The sequence below is a fragment of the Nansenia antarctica genome (assembly GCF_963989245.1).
Source record: "Nansenia antarctica genome assembly, chromosome: 8".
NCBI classification, from domain to species: Eukaryota; Metazoa; Chordata; class Actinopteri; order Argentiniformes; family Microstomatidae; genus Nansenia; species Nansenia antarctica.
The window spans coordinates 30,493,458-30,513,555 of NC_137678.1; the positions used below are offsets into that span (position 1 = coordinate 30,493,458).

Here is a 20,098-nt window from a genome sequence, read left to right on the forward strand (position 1 = left end):
ATTCCACAACGTTTCCACAACTGCTGTTTCTGTGGCCAAAAAAAGAATCACGTGAGCTTAGAATGATAAGGTTCTATCTCCGTTTAGGGTAGTTCAGAGATATTGAGCGTCAACGTTTTTACATTCCATTATGTTTTGTGAGATGGAACCTTTGTATTTTATGAATTACTAACTCAAAAATATCAATTTTGACAAAAATGGAGTCTCTGGTCATTTCCCAGACTCCCCTTGGATCTTCTGCAGCAGGTACTCCATCTGAAGGTTCAGGTTCGGCTGTCCTTTCTTTGTCTTTTTGCTCAGCATCTGAAAGTTCTCCATTTTCTTCTGCTTGTACTTCTGAATAGCCTCTTGTTTCTGTTGCTTGATCTTCAAGAATTCCTAAGAATAGAATAGAAAACAAGACCACTTACTGTAAGCTGTACTTTTGAACAAGGAGAGACATTTTTCCTCCTTAACACTTGCGGTAAAAAAAAAAAGTTTGACCTAGAACATACTGTCCCTGAGGGAGAGCCCTTTGAGGAACATTTCCAGAACTAAAGGGTTTCTTCAACGTTTTCTTCCACAGGCAACACTTCTTATTAACAGTGTTTTATCTCTAAGTTCTTTTCTAAGATTGCAGGCTTAAATAAACTCCTCGAAAAAAGTTTGGAAACGTTATTTCGGTCGATTATTCCTCCCCTTTAATAATACCAATTGGTATTACACGTTTAGCTGTGTTGCTCCTTCCACGAATGCATGATCCTTACAAGTTGTACCTCGTTGTAAAAGTGACTAATCAGGCTTTCCAACGATATAAAATACAGTACCAATTGGTATTATTAAAGGGGAGGAATAATCGACCGAAATAACGTTTCCGAACATTTTTTGAGGAGTTTATCTGGGCACATGAAGGTGCTGTTTCCCAGATGAAGTCCTACTAAACAGCAGACATTGCATTGCAGAGGAAGTCCTCCTTACCTCTTTCTTATTTGCACGCTGTTCTATGACATTCTCAAACTCCTCCTTAGTCTTCTGATAGGAGGTCTTCCGTAGCATTTTCTTTTTGCTCCGATTACTCATAGGGAGACTGAAAAAAGACATTTCCACACTGTTAGAAACCTCCTTCAATATGAGCTATGCATGCCATGTGATAGTGTTGTCCATGCACAGCAAACAGTTATTTCCTACTAGACAAAAACAGCAATAACTCACATTCTGTACAATGCACTGCAAAGGACTATTGCACTTTGAAGCTGACTGAAATAACATACGGCACTGGGGTTTCCAACTCCTGGTAAGCTACGCTGCTGGTTGTGTCCATACCTTTGTTCATGCACTAACACACCAGATCAACTAATTGTGTTCCAATGTTAGTGGGCTGGGCTGGAACAAAACCCTGCACAGCAGTAGCTTTCCAGGATCAGAGTTCAAGAGCCCTACAATGAGAATCAACCAAGGGCGTAGGTTTGCATACGGTAGGGACCATGTATTAGGACCAATGTGTAGGACCAACCACTCATTCGCATTACCTTTGGAGCGAAGCCATTAGATCATTCCGATGTGTCCCTACCAAAGTTGAGACCAAACCTACGCCCTTGGAATCAACTATTTGGCCCTAGTGGGCAGGTTGAACTAGGTTTGCTATTTACCTGTCAGCCTCTGCTGGTGCCGGGGCCAGAGAGCCAGAGTCAGTCTGGTCGGGGGATATGACATCATCTTCTTCTGTCTTGACAGATATGACAGCAGCATCTTGTGTGTCTGTGGATGTAGATTGGCCCGTTGGTGCGTCATTCAACTCGACGTGATCAGCTTCCTCTTCTACGCGGCCCGCCATTCTACCTTTGGTTCGGTTTATTCGGTTCGTCCTGACCTCCGTTCTCAGTTTCTCCGCCTCGGCCATGTACAGGTGTTTCAGGTGCTCAGGATACTCGTCCCTGTATTGGGATTTCACCTCTGGGTTCTTCCGCCTCTCCTTCCGTAGGAGTTTGTTGTACTCGTGTTTCACTTTCTCCTTCCTTTTGAAAGCGAAACCCTGACCTAAATGTGAAAAAAAAAGACATTGGTTCAACTAAGACTCACTGTCAAACGTAACCACATACTGTGTCTTGTCAATCCCAAAAGCACTGGTGAACAAACAGAGCACATTCCAGGGGTTATGATTGATTCATTTCCCCCCAGGTTAGTTAGTTAATAATCAGTCACATACCTGCTTAAATGAAGTTAACTGTTTGCAACCATCACACACTCACACTGACGGGCTATCTTGACAGCACATATTGACTGTTTGGCATATACATAACATACTCAGCACATTAACCAACAAGTCTCGCTGAATGTGCACAGTAAAGTAGCTAAACCTACAGTATATTTTTGGTTTACATAATTTAGTCTACAGCTAGCAGCGTGACGTTAGAATTATAAGGTCCATTTTTGTCAAAATTGAGTTTTTTTACATAATCTGACCCATTAGGTGTTTATTAATGCCTGTGTGGTGTTATTTTTAAAAATGTTGATATTTTTTTGGTTAGTAATTCATAAAATACAAAGGTTCCATCTCACAAAACATAATGGAATGTAAAAACTTTGACGCTCAATATCTCTGAACTGCCCTAAACGGAGATAGAACCTTAGAATTCTAAGCGCACGAACTGTCACATTCTCATGGTCGAACAAAGGTGGACGTTCCAATCAACTGTAAACTAGGGCTGAGTCTCACCACAGAAATCAGCCAAATATGCTTATGTGACTATCCTGTGTGTGTGTGTGTATGCATGTGTGTGTGTGTGTGTGTGTGTGTGTGTGTGTGTGTGTGTGTGTGTGTGTGTCAGTGAGTGAGTGGGTGTCAGTAGGGTTGAAAGGTGCAGGGCTATTGAGAGGCAGCTTCAGTGCGTGGGTGGAGAGGTCCTCTAACGCTAACAGACACATGAAACGCCACCGCAGCAGCAGAAGACACTTGCTGCATGTCACTCACTCTCCTCTCATTACAGTGTGATGTCACTCACTCTCCTCTCATTACCGTGTGATGTCACTCACTCTCCTCTCATTACAGTGTGAACGTGGCTCTTCATTCAATTACTCCCAAGGGACGTCATCGTCGTAAGAGTGTGTGACCCATTTCTTCTCCAACTAACTATGAATCTGTGTCAAGCGCCCACACTGTTTGTGTGTGTGTTTGCGTCGTGTGTATGAGTGTGTCGATCAATAGAGAGAAAGGGGGGTGGGGTGGGGGCCTGTCCTCATCTCTTCTCCTGTATGACATAATAGTATGTATAATAGTATATGTACTATATTATATGAGGGAGAGAGAGAGAGAGAGAGAGAGAGGGAGAGAGAGAGAGAGAGAGAGAGGAAGAGAGGGAGAGAGAGAGAGAGAGGGAGAGAGAGAGGGAGAGAGAGAGAGAGACAGAGCAGATTAAAACTATGCAGCCATTTCACATCACTGGGAAGGAGGTGGAGGAGACAGGGAATGGAAGATGAGACACATCCTACAGGTCACATGATCCTGCACAGCTTTACTGGAGTTGTGCAGGAGGGAGAGAGGGGGGGGACTAAAGAGCACAAGGTGTAACTAACGTAACCTTGACATACGTACAGTATCTAAAATCAAGTAAACTGCCTTCGCAGCAATTATCATCCATACAGTAAAAGTCTACCACCACCACCCATCCCTCCCAGCCTGACCCCAGATCTGTATGGGCTTTAGCCAACTCCTACGACAACCACAGGGTTCCCACACCTTCTGAAACATCACATTCAAGCACCTTTCAGGGACTTTCAAGACTCAATTCCCTCAAATTCAAGGACCCAACACGGCATATTTTGAGACTGATCTAGATGAGAATTTATATAATAGGAACTATCCACTCACAGACAACAAAGAGTAGGCTTGTGTGAACACTAGATGGTCTCTTGCCTTCTCTACCACAGCACAGCAAAACAATATATTGTGAAATATGTGTAAAGTTAAGCAATACAGAGACATACTAGTTGACTGGCTTTGAATATAGATTATTTTTTAGAGAGAGAGAGAGGGGAATTCAAGCACTTTCAATGACCCATGTCTATTTTCAAAAACTTTTAAGACCTTGATTTTCCAAATTTCTCAAATTCACAAACTTTCAAGGATTTCAAGGACCCGTGGGAACCCTGCAACCATTAGGGGTGGAGCTAAAGGACATCCAGGTCTGGACCGACAGGCCAGCCCATCCTCCCTTCTGCTCACCCTCATATCGGTCCGCGTGATGAAGCCTTTGCCCTCCACGTCGCAGGTCTGGAAGAACTCCTTGGTCTTGTCCAGCATGGCGTCTGCCCCGCCTCGGAGGTCCGCCCGTCACTTCTCCTCCATGTCGGACACGCTGCAGTTCACTCGGGTGGCCCGAAATAAGGTGGAATCGGACATGGCCGAGTCTCACTGACCCAACGGTCCCTCGGCTAGGCCCGCTGGGGTCATAACCAAAAGAAGCCGGTGTCAGAGAAGATGGCACCAACAGGGACTGGGGTTTCAGGGGTTTGGGGGCTACACACGCCTCAGTCACAGGCTGGTTGTTATTGGGGGGGTTCCTCTAAGAAAGAGAGACAAAGAATCTGTTTGTTGGACATTCGGTTGGCGCGTTCCCACGGGGGTATAGTTCCCAAGGGGGTATAGGCTATTTCCCCTTCTCTTAAGCTTTGTACTTACAACTTAAGAGTGGCAAGTAAACATCCAAGGCTTATCTTAATACCTCTAGTTGTACACAACCCATGACTGAAACCGTAGAGATGTCGGCTATTATATGCCAGTAGCATGTTTCCAAATAGCCAGTGCGTCCAAATAACATAGGCTACTACTGCATCTCTCTCTAAGTTACTGATGATCACTGACTAACAGTAGCTATATTTCTAGTTGTGATCTCTTTCAAATGAACACAAAGGTTCACTGTGGTCAAGAGAGTAACATCCTGTGATGCTGCTATCAGTCTATTTGTAATCTTAGTCAGTGAGCCAAGGACTACATTGCTGACTGCATCGTAGGTAGAGCAATGTCACACAGTTCACCACAACAACTTAAGAGGAAGTGGTTTCTGCAGCCAGAGCTGCTAACTTCTTTGCTGTGGTGGGAAGGGGGTGACAGAGAGAGTGAGTGAGTGGGAGGGAGTAATGATCTCTATCAATCTTGAACAAATGTCATGTGTAAATCATAGTAGTAGAAAAAGAACAAGATGCTCTGTAAGGGTTAACTGCACCAAATACTGTATATCAATTACCTACTAAGACATTCAGGTTATGTCATGGCATCACATTATCAATACATTGGCTGTTTAGAGTTTTCACATAGGAATAAACAAGTCTAACCTGACCATGTCTCTCATATTCAATGTACGTTTGGGCCTAGTTGTGGCCCAAGTATGACTGCAGTATGACTTATGACACTACCATTCCTACAGTATCTTTGTACCCATGACAATTTCCCTTGACAATTTCCCATGACAATGTCCCTGTAATTCGTAATTGTAAGTCGCTTTGGATAAAAGCGTCTGCTAAATGGCAAAATTAAATTAATTAAATTAATTTCACGGTCAAAAAAGTCCATACAAACAGACTTCTATTTTGACTACATATATGTAGGTATGTGCAATATGTCTAGCGTATACAGTTTGACCTACTGCAGATTTTGTACTGTCATGGAAACTTCAATAAACAAAGTTGTGAAAGAAAAAATAAATCCATACATTCAAAGTGTAAACAAACGTAGTCTAACATTGCGTGTTATTTCAATAAGACCTGCGTTCAATAGCAAGTGAAACAACTGTTGGATATAATAAACGACAGAAACGACATTATTAACAACTTACCAACTAATTATGACTGCAGTCCAAAAAAGACAAAAGATGACAACACTTGTGCTCTGTTTGAACTCTGGTGTTACTGATTCTTGAGTAATATCACAGTCCTGGGGCCTCATTTATAAAAAAAGTACTTGAACGTCATCATTGATTAAATGACATAAAGTATGTAAAGAGGGGATGGCCGTTTTAGAAGGGGGACGATTTTGACTGTTTTTATTTCTGGGGGGATGCCATCCCCCCTCAACTCAAGTGCTGCTTATACCGTAATAATATAATGGTCTTATTCTTATCAGGTGGTCTTATTCTTATATGGCTGCTCACTCCCTTTGTGAACTCCCAGACACCGGAGAAAATCCAGTATAATTTAGCGCGTGGCCGGGCAAGGTCCGTTGTGGAGCGCCCTAGGCATGTTGAAGGGGAGATAGACAGCTCCGGAGGGATATAAAGGAAGACTGAAATACAATCATAAACATCAGTTCCCTTTAAATCTTGAATTCAACTCATTTCCTCAGCTGATAACAACATCGTTAATTTTATTACGAGCCACTTGAATTACAGTAGGCAGTGCGGCTCACATGCCTGTAATAACTCTGCATAACCAGTAGGTAATGTGCGTAAGCAAGTTGAATACTCGACGTAGAGCTATGATCGTTTCCAAGGTCAAATTTGACTCTTGTTGGAATTGTATAAATCTCTACTTTGACGTGGTTTTCTACGTACGACACGGGTAAGATCAAAATTTGATCTAAGTACTTTCTATAAATGAGGCCCCTGTTCTCTACAGCGTTGGTGACTTACATTTGATCAGCCCAGGTTTGAACCAGCACCCTCCACCAGGGTCCACACTATATCAACCACAGAAGAACATACAGTGGTTGGATGACACACTCACAATCATGTGGGAAATAGATACTGTGCATTAATCTCATTGATGCGTCCAGCCACATATTCAGCCTTTACCTGAGTGTCTGTAGTTTACAGAGTGGATCTTTCTGTACAGCAGAGAGCAGCGCCAGTCCTGAGTCTCCTCTGATTGTAGCTGAGGTCCAGCTCTCTCAGGTGGGAGGGGTTAGACCTCAGAGCTGAAGCCAGAGAAGCACAGCCTTCCTCTGGGACTCCACAGAATGACAACCTGGGGAAATAGTGTCACTCCATCTGATATCAAGAATCTGATTGTTTCTCTCTAATGTACATCTTTACAGCTTTAAATCCTCCAGCAGTTGAAAGGCTAGACACATTGTATTTAAGTGAAGAACAACTAGTGCATCATGATGACCCAAAATACTCATGCTTCTACACCCCAAAAGACCTCACCTCAGTGTCTGTAGTTGACAGTGTGGACTCCCCAGTCCAGCAGAGAGCAGCTTCACCCCCCCCGACACGTAGATCATTATGACTGAGGTCCAGCTCTCTCAGGTGGCAGGAGTCTGAGCTGAGAGCTGAGGCCAACGCTTCACAGCATCTCTCTGTGAGGTGACATCCGTTCAGCCTGAATGAGCAATGAATACAGGTTAAGTCATTTTGAGTCAGAAAAAAATATGTGATGTGTTCTATCATTTCCAGTTGCATGTCACCACACCTAATTAGGATATAATGACATTTTCATCAAAAACCCTTACATGGAATGTTTTAGGATTTTAACATTTCACTAGACCAATATGTTTTCTAGTTATTTCACTTTGTTTTAAAGGCGAAATCATAATGTTTACATACGTTTCATGCCTTAAAAGATGGATCAAGCTTTCAGTTTGAGACTAGTGGCTAGCTCCTTCCAACTGCACCAACTGTAAACTCACTGGCCAGCTAACTTCTCATCTCTGCACAGATAAAATAAAGCTGACAAACTCATTAGCTGAACTGTGAACAGCCAGCCAGCTAGCTCTGTTTTACTTCGTGTCAGACAAAAAGTCAATATTAGAGCCACGGTGTGATTATCCGGGTACCGCGAGTGGAATGCAATTTCTTCTGTTTAATCTGTAAATCATAATAAGTGATCAGCATAAAGTCACTTTGCCTCTTGCATCCATTATGTATTGTTTGCTTTGTGTACAATGATATAAATTATAAATGTTTCTTTTTCAACAAAGTATGTGAAAAGTAGGCAATCAAGGAATGTGTTGACCAAGTACACAATAGTACGGTAATATGTATTTATAATATATACGGGTGCAACTCAAAAAATTAGAATATCTTCATCAACTAACTAACTTCATCAAGCAGCCTACTCACTAATTACTATTCTACAATGCATTTTCATAACCCTGAAATCGTCCTAGTTTAATTAGAGTAATTCTGTCCATCTACTTACAGTGCCGTCTTAGAGGCTGTGAGCACTGGCAGCAGCCTCAGAAGACCCTCCTCTGATCTGGAGTATTTCTTCAGGTCAAACACATCCAGCTCCTCTTCTGAGGTCAGCAACACAAAGACCAGAGCTGACCACTGTGCAGGTGAGAGTGAGGCTTCTGAGAGACGTCCTGAGCTCAGGTAGCTTTGGATCTCCTCCACTAGAGAATGGTCATTCATCTCATTCAGACAGTGGAACAGATTGATGCACCTCTCTGGAGAGGGATTATCCCTGATCTTCTTCTTGATGTACTTGACTGTTTCCTCATTGGTCTGTGAGCTGCTTCCTGTCTGTATCAGAAGGCCTCGTAGGAGATTCTGATTGGACTCCATTGAGAGGCCCAGGAGGAAGCGCAGGAACAGGTCCAGGTGTCCGTTCTCACTCTGTAAGGCCATGTCCACTGCACTCTTGTGTAAGTCAACCAGAGGTTTGCGTCTGGATGATGACCATCGCTTCCTGAATGATGATTTCTGTTTGACCAGTGGATTCTCATGGCTGTTGTTCAATGTGAGGAACACATATAAAGCAGCTAGAAACTCCTGGATGCTCAGATGCACAAAGCTGAACACGTTGTGCAGCCAACACTCCTCTCTGAAGATCTGAGTGCACACTCCCGAGTACACTGAGGCGTCTTTGACATCAATGCCACATTCTCTCAGGTCTTCCTCATAGAAGATCAGATTGCCCTTTTCCAGCTGTTTGAAGGCCAGTTTTCCCAGTGACAGAATTAGCTCTTTATCCCAGTGTGGATCTCTGTCATGGTCTCCAAGATACTTCACCTTCCTCTGTTTGGTCTGAAATACCAGGACGTGTGTGTACATCTGTGTCAGAGTCTTGGGCATCTCTCTTCTCTCTGCTCCACCCAACAGTCTCTCCAGAACATCAGCTGAGAGCCAACAGAACACTGGTATGTGGCACATGATGTGGAGGCTCCTTGATGACTTCATGTGTGTGTTGATTCTGCTGGCCAGGTTCTCATCACTGATTCTCTTCCTGAAGTACTCCTCCTTCTGTGGGTCGTTGAACCCTCGTACCTCTGTCACCCGGTCAACACACTCAGGAGGGATCTGATTGGCTGCTGCAGGACGGGAGGTTATCCAGAGGAGAGCAGAGGGAAGCAGATTCCCCTTGATGAGGTTTGTCAGCAGCACGTCCACTGAGACTGACTCTGTGGCATCACAACATGTCTCGTTGTTCTGGAAGTCTAGAGGAAGTCGACACTCATCCAGACCATCAAAGATGAACAGAACGTTATACTTGTCAAAGTTGGAGATTCCTGATTCTTTTATTTCAATGAAGAAATTCCTGTTTGCGCCAACTCAAGATCCCCAAAATCTGGCGAAGAGCCCTAGTTGTTGCGATCCCTAAACCGAATAAGCCTGAAGGGGACCCTAAGAGTTACCGTCCCATCTCTCTGTTATGCATCCCCTTCAAGATCCTCGAGCGTCTCATCTACGCCCGCATCGAACCAATTGTCGACCCGCTGCTCCCACGTGAGCAGGCCGGGTTCCGACGCGGGAGGTCGACCGTAGATCAAGTCACCCTTATGACTCAAGACATCGAGGATTGCTTTTCGGCAAAAAAGAAGGCCGGGGCCGTCTTTATAGACCTGACGGCTGCCTACGATACCGTATGGCATCGCGGCCTCTCCTGCAAGCTGCTCCGCCTGCTGCCGGACAGGCACATGGTCAGAATGATCATGGAGCTCATCCGTAACCGCAGCTTTACCCTCACCACCGGTCGCGGACAGCTAAGCAGGCTTCGACGCCTTAAGAACGGCGTCCCTCAGGGATCGGTCCTGGCCCCCCTCCTCTATAATATCTACACCTATGACCTGCCCAACACACTCTCGCGGAAGTACGCCTACGCAGACGACCTCGCAGTGGTGTACTCTGCTGGAAATTGGCAGTCTGTGGAGGGGATTCTGAGCCAGGACGTGCAGACACTAGTGGCATACTTCCGGAAATGGAGATTGAAGCTTAGCGAGGCAAAGACGGTGTCGGCTGCCTTCCACCTTAACAACAGGGAGGCTAAACGTGAGCTTAGAGTACACCTAGATGGAACTCCCCTGCCATGTTCCGCTGAGCCAATCTATCTCGGCGTGACATTGGACAGGACGCTCACGTTTCGCCGACACCTCGAGTCACTGCGCAAGAAGTTAACAGCTCGTGTGGCGTTGATGAGGCGACTGGTTGGCTCGGGCTGGGGCGCCGGCGCAAGGACCTTGCGCACGGCAGCCCTAGCCCTCGTTTATTCAACTAGTGAATACTGCGCCCCAGTATGGTGTCGCAGTGCCCACACCCGCCTCATCGACTCGCCTATAAACGAAGCCTTGCGCATTGTGACAGGATGCCTGCGTCCTACCCCCGTGGACAACCTTCCCATCCTAGCAGGCATCCAGCCCGCAGGCCTCCGCCGCATGGGAGCCACAGCACGTCTCGCCTGCCGGGCCGTGGAGCTTAATAACCATCTGCTCCATGATAGGCTCACTATAACAGCGGAGCCCTCCCGGCGTCTCAAGTCGAGACACCCATTTGTGCCTGCCGCACAGGATCTCAGGCAGCAATGCAGAGATCTCAACATCAGTGCGGCAGGATGGGCGGATTATATGTGGCGCGCGGAGTGGGAGGCTAACACCTCCAAACTCCGCGACCACATCCCAGTCGCCGGCGCTAAGCCCCTCGGGATGGACTTGCCAAGGCTATCCTGGGTGAGGCTCAATCGTCTCCGGACCGGCGTCGGGCGTTTCCGCTCATCAATGCACAGATGGGGCTTGGCCCCAAATGCGTCGTGCGAGTGTGGCGCAGAGGACCAAACCGCAGACCATATTATCCTGGATTGCCCGGTGTACCACCCACCCAACGGGATGCATGGTCTGTCGGTATTAGATGACGAGACGATGACGTGGCTTCTGGAGGGGTGTCCAGAAATATAGCCCGGGTGAGCCCCTCAACCAGGTCTCGGGGTGGTAAAAGGGTAGCCCCTCGGCCCCGAGCCTGGTGGAGTGGAGAGGAAAAACAACTACCCATACGCCGAAGAAGAAGAATGAAGAAATTACCAAGAAGTTCATTCAAACTGCGTTTCTTCCCTTTCATTAAATTCAGCTGCCGAAAAGGAAGTGGAAATATGAACTGGACATCCTGATTGGTTTCTCCTTCAGCCCAGCCCGTAATGACCTTCTGAGTAGAGACTGTTTTTCCAATGCCAGCGACTCCCTTTGTCAGCACACTTCTGTTTGGTTTGTCTTGTCCAGGTAAAGGCTTGAAGATGTCGGTGCATTTGATTGGTGTCTCCTGTGTTGCTGGTCTCCTGGATGCTGTCTCAATCTGTCTGACCTCATGTTCCTTATTGACCTCTCCAATTCCTCCCTCTGTGATGTAGACCTCTGTGTAGACCTTATCCAGAAGTATTGGCTTGCCTTGCTCAGCTATTCCCTCAAACACACACTGAAACTTGAGTTCATGTTGGCACAACACAGGGAGCTCATCTGATTTACAAAACAATTAACAAAATATTTGTGGCACACTTTACATTAAGTTGAAACAATACCTGCAGTAACTGTTATTACATTGTTTTAATACATTGTTTTTTATAAACAAGTTGTTATATAGTAATTAATTATAGTATGTAGTGTAGTTGAATGATATAGGAACCCTGTTACTATGCAATTATACACAAACAACCAATGTTGTTAATGCTGTAATTACAGAGATACTAAGTTATAGAGGCAACACAATATAAAGAGTGACCAAATAGGGATATACAGTACATAGTAATTACAGTTAGTGGTGTTTATATTTCCAATAATATTCCAGCCCAGTAACACTTCTCTGTGAAAACATGTACCTCACATGCCTCACATACCTCTTACGTTTCTCCAGTGTGTCAGCGAGCTCCTTCTGGTTCATGTTCCTCAGGACGTGCAGAGTGATCTTCAGAGCCCCCTCTCTGGCACTGCTCTCCTGCTTCTCTTCTTCTTCCTCTTCCTCTTCCTCCCCCTGACTCTCAGAGCACTCTGGGAAGTCTTGAGAAATGAGCCTCTTGAACCTCTTCAGCTGATTTCTCACTAAAGTGATGACATTGTCTTCAAGCAACTGAAACATTTAGATAAAAAAGGAGGAGTGAGATAGTTAATAATGGGTAAACCTTTACACCCAAGTCATAGTCATAATCACTTGACTTTGGCATGTAATTGAAACAAGAAAAAAAAACGTTTGTATGGGGATTATTTGTTTTTCCATGTCATACTTTCTCTTTAGCTCACCCTGAATATGGAGGCCAGTTCACTTTGACGCTGGACAGACTGACCAATGGGAATCTCTGACTCTGGTCTCTCCACCTGGTCACTGGGGATTCTGGGTAAAAACAACAAATAAGCTGATGTATTTATCCAGAGAAGTGTGAATGAGGCCCAGTTTCCCAAACAGAATAAGTTAAGAGTGTATACCAGACCACTATGGTGATTAAACCTCAAACTAACCCTTGACCAGAATGAGGAGGTCTTTCTCTGAAACATATTGGAGGATCCATAGACAAGTCACTCTTCATGAACACACAGCTGTATATCTCCATTACTAAGTCTAACATTTGAAATTCTGCATTTAATGATAAATGTGCTGAGCTTGTAGAGCTGAAGATGAAGTGATTATAAACTGTACAAAATCCTTGATAGTAGAACCTGAGTTCATTATAGTTACCTGAGGACCTCATGAAACAAACAGGTGGCCTCGTCTCACAGTTAGTTCATCACATCCCCATGTTACACCTACCCTTGTTTACTAGTTCCTTGTCTGAAGTTTATTCCACGATCCATCGACCAGTCACTCTTCATGGACACACAGCTGGGTACAGGTGAGGCTGGTCTCTCCTGCTGGACTCTGTCAAACACAAAGATACCAACATTCTCACATGTTTAACAGAAGATAATGGATGTCGTGTGTTCATATGAGTGTGTGTCTGTGTGTCACAATGTTGACTACAGGGAATAAACATCAAACTAACCTTTGACCAGAAGGAGGAGGTCTTTCTCTGAAGTTTATTCCACGATCCATAGACCAGTCACTCTTCATGTACACACAGCTGGGTACAGGTGAGGCTGGTCTCTCCTGCTGGACTCTGTCAAAACCACAACATCAGCTTTACTTCTGTAGCCACTGTGTAGATATGAAAAGCCTTTTGGACAGTCATTAAAGGGGCAAGATTCAGATGACTGTATACTGACTGTCGTATGATTACAACCCATTGTTGTTTTAGGCCATTGTAACTAGTCTAGTGGTTTGAGTGGCCGGCTAGCAATCAGAAGGTCGCTGGTTTGATCCCCACCTCAGGAGGGAGCTTGCATGTGTCCTTGAGCAAGGCACTTAACCCCTAATTGCTCCAGGGGTGCTGAATATGTCTGACTCTGTGTCTAGAGCAAAAATACCAAATTCTAACAATTGACTGATAAGTTGATTCCATGGCAATAAATCAGTAAAAAAAAACTGACAAGCAGTGAAGAAATAGCCTGCATGTATATATGTCCCAGTCCTATGGTTATTTCCTCCCTGACAACCAAAGCTTGAGCATCTTGAAGGGGTTTGTATGGAGTCTGATTTACATTATCTCCAGGGACATGCTGTACAGTACAGATGTGGGTGAGTGTAGATGGTTGCAAATGCGTCACCATTTCACTATTCCACATTATAACATTTCTTTCTTTAAAGGGTTATTTTTCAGTTTTTCCATGATTCCTGGGAATACTTAATTCTTGTATCACACACTCCTCATGTCTTCTCTACTGGCAGGAGATATTGTGAAGAGAAGGTAAATACAGCAGTAGCTACAAAGCACTCAGGGCTGCTCTTTGGCAGAGCGACGTCTCGGTAGCATTAGCGCCTGTCAGGATGTGAAGGGTTCCAGTGAGTTCTTCCGAGAGCGTGTCATTCTGTGTGAGAGAAGCAGCAGCTCGACTCCAAGGTTGTGTTGAGTACAGTGAAATGCTTCAATGTTGCAGACAGATTCATCATGCTATTTACCATGGTAAAAAGAAAACTGTCAGGTATGTTACATTAAGGGGAGAAAATCACCCGGTTACGTTCATTTCTATCGGCATCAATATTCCTACTAACACAACAGTCTTTTCTACATTTCTGTGAGGGCAAATGCAGAGAAATAGCACAATACCAACTTTTGATAATATGCTACCCACATCACCATTCTGTTCTCCAAATGACACAAGAATCACAGCTGTTCCACTATGTCCCATCTACATTTCTACTCTTCAACAGTCTCCAAGTCCCTGTGTCAGAGAGGAGAGACAACACTAACGTTGTTCTTCCTCTGATGATGAGAGGCTCACATCTGCTCTATTATGTCACATTTCTCCCTCACAATGCTCTCTTCTTGAACAATCCCCAGGTCTCCCCCAGTTTGTTTGTGAGAGCAGAGAGAGTGCAGCTACAGGGGCCTAATCCTCCCTCCCTCTGGCCGAGAGAGAAGCAGGCAGATGACACCACACAAACCAGGGCCCACGCTCAGAGTATGAAAAATCAAACAGCGGAGCATCATGAATGAGTAATTGAGGAAGACTGCGGGGCAGCACTGAGATGCGAGGGGAACAGAGGGACTTGGCATGAGCTCGACATTTCCCCATCTCTCAGCAGCTGGTGGTTAAACCAATCAGATACGGTTTGAACATTATCTCTATCTATCTCCAATATGGATGAGGGGAAATGGATTAACAGTCAGTCTATGCAAGCACGGATGTGGGTGAGTCATATCGTAATGGAACTTGGAAAAAAATGTGATACAAACAGTCAATGTTATGTGTATTTGTGAGTTAAAGTAGCTTATAGTGAGTACTTTAAAACATTCCTCTTAGAACAGTGTAGAGATAACTGAATTAAGCTGAAATGCAGGAGTGTACTTATACTACTGTATATATTTTGTATTCCAAACTTGGTGTAAGCAGCAGCCACATAATGAGTCAAGTAAATAGACACAACATGCAAAAGTATGTACACAGTATACAGTATAGTACATTACTTAAAAGGTTAACTGTAATACAAATTATAACATACATTATGCAGAGATAAACATTTTTATTGAAATACTTTTTCAGCATCCTTTACAAGGAGTTAAGGACAAGGAAATGGTACAGTACATGAATACAATGTCTTCAAATCTATTCCATTTGATGGACATATCCTAGAAATAACAGATCCTTCATTTCCTGATGATAGTTAAGGCCACTTGTATTATGAACAGCATAAAGACCCATATAACATGGAGTTCCAGCATGTTGATTGTTTTGATATGCTCCTTCACTTTGAATTTCATAAACGCTTCACAGAAAAGTAGTTAAATACTGGACCATTGTAAGAAAAACAAACACCATTGCAAAGTGCATTATGTGATGTGTGAGTAGAATGAGCTACTTAACAGAGTCAGGTGCTCCATACAGACACACACCATCTGGCAAACTAGCGCAACGTCACACATTATGATGTACGATGATATAAATGCTCTCATTCTAGACCTTGTCAGGAAGATATGATCCAGACCAGCAAATGGCCAGTTATTTTACTGTGGTAATATACCATATCACATTATATCACATACCATATGACATCGGCATACAACTTGTTTATCTTTTCCTGAAGCACATGCCTGTTATGACAGATGGCTATGGGAACAACTCCAAATCCATCCAAATAATAGAGGCAGCAAGCCTATTACCGCTCCCTGACACAAGAATGTGTCTCAATTTGATGTAGAGCTGCTTGTGATCCAACCTCCAACAGCAATGTTATAAGCCATGGATGTGGCCATAAACAGTATTCATATAAATATCGGAATCTTGATCTCATATCTTCCTATTCAAGAGCCATCTGAAATGACTAAACCTTCTTATACTGTAAACTCCCATTCAATATAACTGTGTCGACACACAAAAATGTGCGTACACACCCGTTTTGGTTTTTTCAGAACCCTAGTAACAGCATATGACGGTCAGCATGCGGCTGTTAACAATGGGAAGAGCTGTGGTCTCAGGCGTGCTGGGGATGGAAGGGGGGGACAAAGTCCCATTGCAATGACTGCATGGCCCCAGCTAAGTGAATAGGGATCGATCGAGCAGTCGATCGACATGAGAATAATATATTCCATATAAACACATCTCTTCTATTCAATCAAATTGAGGGATACAAATAGTAATGGGTATTTACACATATCTCTTTTTTGCATCAGGTAAGGCACTTTCAATGCATATGGATTCAAAAGATGAGAAGGCTTCCAAAATAAGCCATTAGTGTCAACTCTTTATCTACCTTTGTCACCGTTGTGATAAACATTAAGTGGATCTGTTCACTGTAGTAAGTGCTGAATCAGTAAGTATAATAGCCCACCCTGACACCACAGGTGATTCATAAGTAAACAAACAGCAGATCTAGCCTTTCAAAATCAACATGAAAGAAATGTACCTAACTATCCCATACGGTATGGCTGTTTTATCTCCATCCTATTTGGAGGACATCAAAATCTCAGTATGGTTGCATTGCATTGACAGGAAGCATGTTACATCAAACACGTACACTAAAAGATAATGCTGCATTGAAGTTGATTAAGTGCTCTAGTCAAATGTTGTTGTTGAAGCTACTGTAGATATTTTAGAACTACATAAGACATGACTTCAAATCAAATCAAATCAAATTTTATTTGTATAGCGCATTTCTTACAAGATGCAACTCAATGCGCTTCACACAATGAACATTTTTCAGTCAATCAGTCAATCAATCAATCAATACTGACAGAGCCGCGAGCAGGCAAAAGTAAAAACCTGTACACTATGTAGCCAGGAAAATTCCCTTGCAGCCCTCTACACAGAGCGACTACTAGCCAGTTTGCCTACCAGCACCCAGCGGTGGCTGGGAGAGAAATGATTGTACCTTAGTGATGTTTCTTAGATGGTAGAAGGATGTTTTAATAGTATTATAAATATGAGTTTAAAAATTTAGATCTGGGTCAATTATGACACCAAGATTCCTAGCCTGACACTTAGTGTTAAGAGCTAGTGTTTTCAAGTGTGCAGATAAGTTCTCTCTCCCAGTTTTCTCGCCAATGATCAATACCTCTGTTTTTTCTTGATTGAGTTGGAGAAAATTTTGTGTCATCCAAATATTAATATCAGCAATACAATCTATCAGGTGGTCGATCATCTTGTAGTCGTTGGGAGTTACTGAGATATAAAGCTGAGTGTCGTCAGCATCGCTGTGGTAGTTAACGCTATGCCTCTTGATAACAGAACTGAGGGGTAGCATGTATAGGCTAAAAAGCAACGGTCCTAAAATGGACCCCTGGGGAACTCCACAGGTTGTGCTATAATGTTTTGACTTATGGTCACCAAGGGCTACAAAGTAGTCTCGGTCAGCCAGGTAAGTCCTGAACCAGTTTAAGACCGGACCTGAGAGGCCAACCCAGTTTTCAAGTCTCTCAATAAGTATGGAATGGTCTACCGTATCAAAGGCTGCACTTAAGTCTAAGAGTACAAGAATCGAGAGTTTTTTCGAGTCTGCATTTATCCTAAGGTCATTAGTTACCTTAAGCAAAGCGGTTTCTGTGCTGTGGTATGATCGGAAACCTGACTGAAGTGGGTCATACCTATTATTTAAGACTAAGAATTATGAAGTTGTTTATACGCTGCCTTTTCTAAAATGTTGCTTAGAAAAGTGAGATTGGATATTGGTCTACAGTTTTTTGGATCAGAAGGATCTAGGTTACTTTTCTCCAGGGTGGGTCTAACCAGGGCAGTTTTAAGCGCCGCTGGAAATATCCCTTTAAGTAGGGAGTGGTTTACAATGCCTAGTATGTCATCAGACACAGATTCAAAAATGTCCTTAAAAAAGGTGGTAGGAATAGGGTCAAGAGGACACGTAGATGGTTTAAGCTGTGACACAATTTTACCTAATGTTTCAGTACTAATCATGGTGAACATGCTCATAGTCATGTTCTGTGGTGGCGGGTCTACAGTGTTACACAAACCTAGTCTTTCCTGAGAAATACACATATTTGTTATCTTATCCCTGAAGTGGGCTGCAAATTCCTCGCATTTGGTGACAGAGGCTGCGCCGTCTAGTGTTCTAGGAGCAGGGTTTACAAGGCAATCAATTGTCGAAAACAAGATCCTGGGGTTATTCTTGTTTGTAGATATTATATTTGAGAAGTGATTTTTCCTAGCATTTCGCATTGCCAAATTAAAGGCAGATAGATGTTCTTTAAAAATATTCTGATCAACCTGTAATTTGCTCTTTCTCCATCTGCGCTCAGCTTTCCTACATGTTCTCTTTAGGAGATTTATTTCACTGTTACGCCATGTTACTAACCTTTTTTAGTTTGGTAGGTGCCAGGGAGTCTAGGGCCATTTTTACTTTATTGTTAAAGGTAATTACTAAGTCGTTTTCATATAACGTGGGAGTTGTGTGATTACTGTTCATTAAAGCTTTGAAATTCTCAGCCACTGCAGGGGTAAGATAACGTTTTTTAACAAGCATTGCTTTCAGCTTTACGTGTTACAATGGTAAAGAAAATACAGTAATGGTCAGAGAGGGCCAGGTCGCTGATACCTGATATTGAGACCTCAAGACCCTTTGTAATCACAAGATCAAGGGTATGGCCATGATTGTGAGTGGGTTCATTGACATGTTGGATAAAATCCATAGATTTTTTTTATTTTTTTTAATATATATATATATATATTTGTTTATTGATCATTTTCCAAAACATAAAATAGTGGGTCATACAAATGCATGAGCAGCCAGAGAGGTTATCAAATGATACAGCATCCATATATACCCACAGACGCATACAACAACAACAACAACAACAACAACAAAAAAGGACGTAAAAAATAAATGAAGTAAAATAAAATAAAGTTTAAAATAAAAAAGAGAAACCACACCTAACAAACACACATCACATAGCTTGGATGTCCAGATATTCAAATACATTGTCTGTATACCCTAAAACAAATAAGCAGTAGCCTAATGTATAGTGGTCAAGAGTCAGAAATATATGTGGCCCGTATAAATGGTTCCACTAGTTAATCACACACATTCAACCTAACCCAGCTGTCCCAATTGAGTAATTTTAGGTAGGTCTACCAGATGGTCTACTCCTTATGGAGCATCTGGCAGGTGTAAGGCCCTAATATAGTTAAGGAAAGAACCCCACGTTTTATAAAATCTAAGTGTTGATCCCCCCCTGACACATCTTATTTTCTCCATTTTAATAAAGTATAAAATGTCCCTAAGCCACACACAGTGAGATGGAGGATTGGTGGATTTCCACTGCAGTAAAATCAAACGTCTGGCCAGAAGCGTTGTAAAGGCGACCAGGCCAGCTTTATATGATGGTAGTGAGAGATTGGCAGGGAGCACACCAAAACAAGCTGTTAGGGCCGTTGGCCAGATCGGAGTTTCAATGCATTTTGAAATGGTTTGGAAAATGTCAGACCAAAAATTATGTAGGGAGGGGCAGGACCAAAACATGTGACTGTGTGTGGCAGGGGCCTGGTGGCATCTGTCACAGGTGGGCTCGACATCATCATAAATCTTAGCTAGTCTAACCTTAGTCAAATGTGTGCGATGGACAACTTTGCACTGAATCAGCCCATGCCTAGCGCAGATTGATGACGAGTGGACCCTACGTAGAATTTTCTCCCACAGGTCTTCTGTAATTTCTCCACCTAGGTCCTCCTCCCATCTCCTTTTTATATCTTGCAATGAGGAAGGGCGCAATGTAAAAATAAAGTTGTACATAACAGATATAATGCCCTTTGTATAAGTACAGGTTTCAGAAAGGGGTCAATAGGGGTGGCAACTGGGAGATTGGGAAATTGAGGATTGATATTATGGATAAAGCTACGTATTTGCGAGTATCTAAAGAAATGTAGTCTCTGGAGTGAATATTTCTCAGA

The 20,098-nt window shown here is 43.3% G+C and overlaps 1 protein-coding gene and 1 pseudogene across 2 annotated transcripts in view; both read right to left on the reverse strand.

The window, feature by feature from the left end:
- Window positions 1-210: 210 nt before the first annotated feature.
- Window positions 211-4,279, reverse strand: LOC308164113 (thyroid transcription factor 1-associated protein 26 homolog; the record flags this gene model as incomplete). Its single annotated transcript, XM_080538265.1, has 4 exons — window positions 211-378; window positions 958-1,066; window positions 1,629-2,016; window positions 4,174-4,279. The coding sequence occupies 4 exons, from the start codon at window positions 4,277-4,279 to the stop codon at window positions 211-213; spliced, it is 771 nt and encodes a 256-aa protein (XP_080394391.1).
- Window positions 4,280-6,760: 2,481 nt separating this feature from the next.
- LOC308164114 (NLR family CARD domain-containing protein 3-like) overlaps window positions 6,761-20,098 on the reverse strand; it is a 141,191-nt pseudogene continuing 127,853 nt past the window's right edge. Inside the window, exons 9-10 of the transcript in view lie at window positions 7,119-7,293; window positions 6,761-6,936 (exon numbers count right to left, since the gene is read on the reverse strand). The product of the transcript in view is annotated as an NLR family CARD domain-containing protein 3-like (transcript). The remainder of the gene's footprint in view (window positions 6,937-7,118; window positions 7,294-20,098) is intronic.